The sequence below is a fragment of the Chaetura pelagica genome, unplaced genomic scaffold, assembly GCF_000747805.2.
Source record: "Chaetura pelagica isolate M959 unplaced genomic scaffold, ChaPel_1.0 scaffold221, whole genome shotgun sequence".
Lineage (NCBI taxonomy): Eukaryota > Metazoa > Chordata > Aves > Apodiformes > Apodidae > Chaetura > Chaetura pelagica.
Window position 1 is genome coordinate 6,583,922 of NW_009952533.1, and position 7,543 is coordinate 6,591,464.

Below are 7,543 nucleotides of genomic sequence, written 5' to 3' on the forward strand. Positions count from 1 at the left end.
AAGAAATCACAATTGATTTACATGTGCCCGTTCCAAATCTAGCTGAACAAATCAAGAGGTAAGAAGGTAAGCCATTGCTCTATCCTTACAGGTTAGCAATAAAAAACAAACCAAAAATAAAGTTAAATTATAATCCTGTATTTTGTGCAATTTATGGATAGGTTTGCATTTGTATTATTGTGATTTTTTAAAATTACAGTAAATCAAAATATTTCAAACCACCTGACAGTTGAGAACACTAAGTATGTAGCCACTGAGTTAAGTGTTTCATGCCAATTTGATGTGTTATTCAAATTTGAAATTTTTAGCCTAGTATATCTTTAACACTCAGATCCTGATATGCAAGATTTTGTTCAAGTAACATTCACAGAACTGCTATAATTATTTTGTGGAAATATCTTAGGAATGGCCAGTGAAATAAAGTGTTTATATTCCTTAACAAACCCTTAAGAACTGGGTCACTGAAACAAGCATCTAACCTGTAGTATTACTCACTCACCTTGATAAAAGATCTTAAAGAAGATAAATAGAATGGGGTAGTAAAATAAATTTTTCATTCTACTAGTTTTAGACAGTAACTCTGGTGCCCCAGGCAGAATGCTTTTAGAGACACTGATTCAATAACCCCAATTACCTTATGCTCATGATATGTCAAGAGAAGACCTGAATTAGTTTCCATTGCATGACAAACTCCATTAGGAACACTGACTGTTCTTAATGCTCTGCATTAACAGGCAGTTTTCGAACCCACAACACACATGCAAACACCACGTTCGTAAGTTAACCTTGCACTGCAGCAGCTTCCGAACCATCCGCAGCAGCTTCCGAACCATCTGCAGCAGCTTCCGAACCATCCGCAGCAGCTTCCGAACCATCCGCAGCAGCTTCCTGCTGGGCTTCCTCTACAGCAGGGGATGCCTCTGGAGCCGGTAAGTCACTCTCCGCTCCAGTTTCTGGGGATATCCCAGCACTCTCCTCCTGTGCTGTGGGTCCAGCAGCAGCTGCTGCATCTGCCTCCTCTGTGGCTGTCTCTGCTTCACTGACTTCAGCAACTTCAGCTGTCTCATCCTCATCACCTTTTAAAGATTTGTTTAATACAATAAAAGAGAGTAAAGTGCATGCATGCAACACAAATCCACCAACTGCTTTTCACCATCATAATTTAAATTTAAAATAGGAAGCTAAGCTTTGGGATTAGAATTTGCAACGTCATTAAATCAACAGCTCATCGCCCCCATATTGTCTAGTTTTGCACCAAAAAGATGTTTACAAGATGAGGAAACCATATTCTTAATTACCGAGTTTCGTAACTGCTTCAGTGCAATAGGAAAAGAAACTGTGGCTTGAAGCAAGTGACTGCAAGAGGTGGAAGTGCACAGAAGGACAAAAAAGGACCCCAGCAAGTGTTGCTCCAAACCCACTCTGATGAAAGTGACAGTGATCATGCACTCACAGGTGTCACAGGGAGCAAGCAAGTTCTTGTCCAATTTGCTCCCAGCAGTGGAGTTACCACACTGGGAATCAGACATTTGCTATCACACTTAGAAGCTCCGATGACTTAAATGCTCCAATGGAGCTTATTATCCACCAGGCTCACAGCTTAGAAGCACCACAGGGCAAGGTGTGCCTTCAGTTTGCCCAGGGCTATTTTCAAGGTGGCTAACTTGGCTGGCACAGCTACAACAAAGCTGAGCCAAACAAGGGATTCGTTTTCAGACAGGTTTTGTGCCATCTCTTTGCTCTACACTACCACAGGTATCTGTTTCCCCTATTCACCCTGCTTTCTTTAAAGCCGTAGTGACCACTGTGACCACTGCAAGAGCCAAAGCAGTGAAGAAAGGTAAGATCTGTGAGGCAGAATAAAACAGGGGACCCTTACTGGGTATATATAAGTAAGAAAGTAACTTACTGATTATAAGTGGTCAGCATTCATTTTACTGGAGAAGGACCACTTAGGATTGATCATTTTCTTTTTACAAATCCTAGCTGTCTTTTAAATATTTGTCTACATTGCTGTGGGTCAGACTCTTTAGAATCTGAAAAACAGAGTGTTTCCTCATCATGCATTACTCCAAACTCAGCTGAGACAAGTCATCAAAATCGAACAGCACAAAAATGCACAATCACCACCATGCAAACATGCACTGACATCAACTTAATTAAAGTGCTATAAATATACACCAAGTGTTCATTGCAAATTTGCCACTAGAACCAACTCTGAGAAAAATGGAACTGGAAATAAAGTTTGTAATACAGTGTAACTAAGTGAGAATAGAAGGAAAAAATAAAGGCGGGAGGGGAAAGGGAGGTGAGAAAAAGGTGAGAAAAGGGAAGTAAGAAAAGAGGGGGGTTAACAGGGAGAGGAATTGGGAGAAAAGTGAAAAAAACGGGGGGGAAAGGGAAAAAAACGCAGAGGGGGGAAAGGGAAAAAAAAAGGGAAAAGCTTAAAGAGACATAGTCAGATTTTATTATTTTATATCTGTTTAAAAACTAAATGGATCAATTTTAATTCTTGGCTTTCTTATGCTAGTGCAAGTCTATCTTTCTCTGTTCAGGTTTCAACACAAGTCTGGTTATTGCTTGTAAAAATCAAAGCTTTGTATTATGCAACCTGATCATGTCCCTTTAAGAGAATTCTCTATGTCAAAAAACCTAAATCGATTACACAAAGAACAAACAGGCAAGCTCAGCATTCAGTACACTTTATTGGACAGTCAAATAGAGTGTGCACTCATTCACAACAGCCAGCTCCCCAGTCTCAGGACTGCCTTCTACAATGCGGATTCAGTAATAAGCTCAATATGGTTTGGCCTTGCAAACATAGGTAGTTCTTTTAAAGTCTCACAAGTGTGGAGTTTTACAATAGAAGGTATAAAGTCATCCCAAGGTAGGCTGCAAGGTACGCAATGGTGAACGACTGTCCTTTGTTTGTATTTAACTTCCTCGGGCTTGGAAAGAGAGTTCCCTTGTATTTTAGTCTGGAAAGTGTAAAAGCAGAGTATAGATTAGGAAGATTGAATCAGCTTGCATCAAGTTAAAAAGAAAAGTCATTGATAAAAAAGAAGGAAATTTGGAACAAGTTTAAAGGAGACGCATGCACACAGAAGACAAAACTCAGTATTTGCTAAATAAGCCAGTAGAATGTTCTGCAAGGCAAACATCATTTTACAGTTCAAATGATGTCCCAGATTTCCTACTGCTACTTCAAGGTAGGCTTCTGCCAGGGGCCTTTTCAAATTCCTCCCTATGTTTGGCAGTGCTGTCACTTGAGAAGAGTTACAGAAAATCTGCTATTAGATATATTTTAAAATGTCTGATAGCATTAATTAAAACTAATTTAAATATAATTTCAACCGTCTAATAAAGAAAAAAGCCTAGATTAGTATTTGATTGTTTCTCTTGTTTCTTTGCTACATGTGGTTCTTCGTAACAGGCATTTTGGGTTTGGAAACAGGAAGAATCTTCCTTGGGATGAAAAACCATGAAAAATCATTCAGATTGGGAGAGTCTTTCTCTGATCAGCTGCTCCCTAGTATTAAGTTCTTCTAGCTAGAAAGTTCTTATCTTACCATAGGACATGTAGCAAATATGCCATGAATGCTGCTTTTCTTTACACCACTTCATATTGTTACCAGCATTTTTTATATCTTATTTTAAGCTTGATCTTATGTGATCCCAAAAATATTAGATTACTTTGAGAAGAGAATGTTTAATTACTCTTATCAGCAATGCTTTATATGAAAAAGGGCAAGGACTAAGTGAATCTATAGCATATGTGGAGAAAGAAGCTGCAGTGGCACTTCTGGGAAAAGCAATACTATGGTAACACTGTGACAAAATAAGCACAAAAATATGACTGCAGGAAATAGGGAGGAAAAAAGGGGAGGATGAGAGACATTGACTCTTTTGAGGAAGCACACAGAGGATTCCATAGGAAAAGTAAGAACAGAAACCTCTTTTGGGAAGATACAGTTGGGAATGAAGAAGGATTTTTAAAAGAGCTGATTCAACAGTAGCATTGTATTGTGAATTGAAATTAGCTATTTGAGAGTCCAGTGCTCCAGGTTGAGCATTTATTCAGAAGTCCAATATTGAAAATAATATAGGAAACAAATTTCAGCTCTATATGGCCTTAGAAATGGTTTGGACTTCTTACTACCAACAGTAAAAGAGCCAGTAATCATCTGCTACTGGTTGTGACATTTATGTAAAATACGAAGGAGTGCAAGGCATCAGATTATGGGATGTCTGGAGGGTACCCTAAATCAGAATTAAGTAAACTACAATTCACTGAGTACTCTTACCCCAGTCTTGGGCAACACAGGTATGGCCTTCAATGGGTTAACAGCACCACTGACTCTATAGGTATCACACTAAAACATTCTTACAGACTAGGGTTAAAACTCCGTACCTTGCAGAAGTAAACCTCAAGAGAAAAGAGGGAATATACTGACATAATTTTGAGTGCCCTGGGAGGTTTGCTTCATGTTTTCACTTCTACCATGTTCTTCTGATGCTATTAATCACAACGTAACAAGTGTAACCCTGTTTCTTCCCTGAACAGCAGACTACTAAATCACAAAGAGAAAGTATCTACTTCATCCTGGTCAGATTATTTAAGGACAAGAAAGGATTGCATTAAAATTGTGGCAGAATTCTCAGCATTTCAATAATTCTTAAAAATGTATTGCTTCCAGCTACTTAAGAGAATGGAAATAAAGGGGTTTTGATATTTTAAATCTTTAAATGTCCAATTTTAAAAGTTCTAAAACAAAGGGAAGTACTGTGGAACTTCAAGACTAACAACTTTGCAAGAAACCATTTTAGAGGCAGACAATTCAAAGCATGTTCTCACACTGAACCCAAAATTTAAGTTTGGTGTATCTTATTCAAATCTACCCTTTGTGTGCATGCAAATAGTATTAAATCAATTCACTAGATGTCAGCATCAGAAAAAGATCAGGAAGTGCTATACCTTCATTAATTGACTTATTTTTTAAAATAACAACTAGTTAAAAATATGAAGATCCGTAAGAAGTAATTTTTTTCCGATTGCTTTTCCTAGCAACGCCGTACTTGCCAAAGTTCTATCTTTTGTATCAATGCCACATAACACTAATTAAAGTAGACAGAGACAACATTCCATTACGAGTATTTGAACTAACATAGTCTAATTATGTAAGCTTGAAGAGCTAAGTAAGGATTTGTCATACATTTAGGTGGTGTCTGCTTTTCATTGAATCCTAAATTAAAAAGGACAAAATCAAAGTTGTGAGACAGGAAGTGGGTCCAACTTACAGTACTTTTAAAAATACATAGAGTTTTTTCCTATTGGACTGTGTTCACTGACAGCACGTGGCCTGGAGCCAAACTGTTGGCTGAAAAAAAAATATTCTCTCCTCCCCTCCTCCCCCAGCAAACAAAAGCATTAAACTGATTTTGACAGCATTACATGTTTAGTCAAGTTTCATTAAGCTTCCAGTAAATCAAATGCAAATACGCAATATACAATTAATGGTTCACACATCAACTCTTTCCATCCAGAGATTCCTGCAGGTTGATCACAGGCCTGATTCACTGCCTAAACGTTAAGACCATTCCCAAAACCTGTGCTGAAGTAGCTTTTTTAACAGGACACTGCACAATCACCCTTCTCTTTACTTTCACTCACAGAACTCAGACAAGGAGTTGAACATGTTTAAGGCCTGTTTCGACAATCTAGAAATCTATTCCAGAAATTCATATACCAGGGGAACAAGACAGAAGTGCTCAACTCACCCCTGCTTGACCGTTTGCCTTTCCGCCCCTCAGCTCTCTCATGAAGAATATTCATATGTTCAATATACTTGCTACGGGATGAACTGACTTCTCTGTAGGCCTGAAAAGAAATTATACCTTAACTGCTATACCCCTACAAAGTTAACAAAGAAAGAGGGAAAACGGAGAGAAGTGTTTTTAAACAAATGTTGCCGCTCATCTTAAAATGCATTAGGCTAAGCAATCTATTTTTCTACACTAATATACGTATACATTTCATATTTCTCCATAGTTAGAAAGTAAATGCAATATACCATGCAGCTTTCAATGTGCTGCAGTTTCAGGAACTGAACGCAGTATTTGAGGAGACCATTACAGTCACAGAATCACTGAATAGTTAAGGTTGGAAGGGACCTTAAAGATCATCAGGTTCCAACCTCCCTGCTATGAGCAGGGACACCTCGCACTAGACCAGGCTGCACAAGGCCTCATCCAACCTGGCCTTGAACACATCCAAAGAGCAGGCAGTCAGATCATATTTTTTAAATAAAAATTTTTCGAAGGTGACAAGAAGAGATTTATTATTCTGCCAGATACACAATCACACGAGTTTGGTATTTTGAACAAGTAGAAGCTACTTACCATTCAAGAGGATTACTTTGTGGGAGAGAGAAACACATACCTCTCTGGAATGTGCTAGCCACTATCTCAAATCTTGGGGGGTCAGGGGGAGGTTGGAGGAAGCTCTGAAATGGAGGCTTTAGCAATGTGAAGCACAGAGGCTGATATATTTAGATGCAGGGAAGAGAAGGATTAGCTAAAAGTTTGACAGAAGTAGATGTTTATGAAACTTTCATATGCTCTTCCTAAATAACTAATATTCTTATCTTTCTTCGTGCCCCATTTACTGAGGTTCATAATCTTCCCCTTGTGGCTTCAGACAGCTTACTTCACCCAGGTCTTCCCATTTTGATGTATCGTTAATGTTTGTGGTTGACAAGAAAAGGCAAGGGCTTAGAGGCAGGTGCCTTCCTCCATCTCTATACACATAGATTTTACAGTCTTAAATACGTTTTCCACTAATAATGACAAGACCACTAGATATCAAAGTTAACAGTAAAAAAGGCAAGCAACAGGCATTCAGTTGCACTAGTCTCTTGAACTAATTTTTAAGTTAGACTGCATTTAATTATGTGGTGCAACATCCACATTCTATTGATGATTTGCGTCTTGATCATATTCTTTAACCCAGAACACATATTATACCATGCCAACCCAGAAAGCACAAACAGCTCCATTCCCAAACACTTACATAGAATAAACCACCAAAAGCAGCAACACCAGCAAGGAGATAGTAAATCATGTTCTCTCCAGAAGAGCCAGGAACACTCCCCGATGACATCTGGCGAAGAGGTGCTACAAAAACCATTATTGAGATTGATGTAAAATGCTGCTAAAATATGATTACAAAACAGAATGATGGAATCTGAGCTTTGTATGGAAACGGACCATTTAAAAAGCTGTAACAAAACAGAGAGGTACAGCTTAAGAGTGTTTAGTACCACTGAGTAACACAGGGCGTGGTGCCTAAGCAAGGAACATGGCTGAGCTCGGGTCCTTAAGATTTTTTTTTAGCTACATGGTCTGGCTATCAGCTTCCAAGTAGTGGATGCAGCCTATGTAGGAAAAGGAACTACCTAAGGAATGTAAAAAAGAAAGGAACACAAAAAAGTTCCTGCCTAAGGTATATAAAAGAATGAATCTGTCCTTATTAAGTTTTGCTGCA

General features: G+C 38.5%; 1 protein-coding gene across 1 annotated transcript; it reads right to left on the minus strand.

Moving 5' to 3' along the window:
* Positions 1 to 780: 780 nt before the first annotated feature.
* On the minus strand, positions 781 to 7,159 carry MGARP (mitochondria-localized glutamic acid-rich protein). Its single transcript, XM_010008987.1, has 3 exons — positions 7,070 to 7,159; positions 5,779 to 5,878; positions 781 to 1,076 (listed from the first exon to the last, which is right to left on the minus strand). The coding sequence occupies exons 1-3, from the start codon at positions 7,157 to 7,159 to the stop codon at positions 781 to 783; spliced, it is 486 nt and encodes a 161-aa protein (XP_010007289.1).
* Between the last annotated feature and the right edge of the window lie 384 nt (positions 7,160 to 7,543).

Bases quoted from the DNA above. Each gene is read 5' to 3' on its own strand.
- MGARP (XM_010008987.1), bottom strand. From the start codon at position 7,159: ATGTCATCGGGGAGTGTTCCTGGCTCTTCTGGAGAGAACATGATTTAC. The intron at 5,879-7,069 runs GTAAGTGTTTGG...ATTTCTTTTCAG, and splicing joins CTTTTGGTGGTTTATTCTAT to GCCTACAGAGAAGTCAGTTC. The intron at 1,077-5,778 runs GTGAGTTGAGCA...AATCTTTAAAAG, and splicing joins AGGCAAACGGTCAAGCAGGG to GTGATGAGGATGAGACAGCT.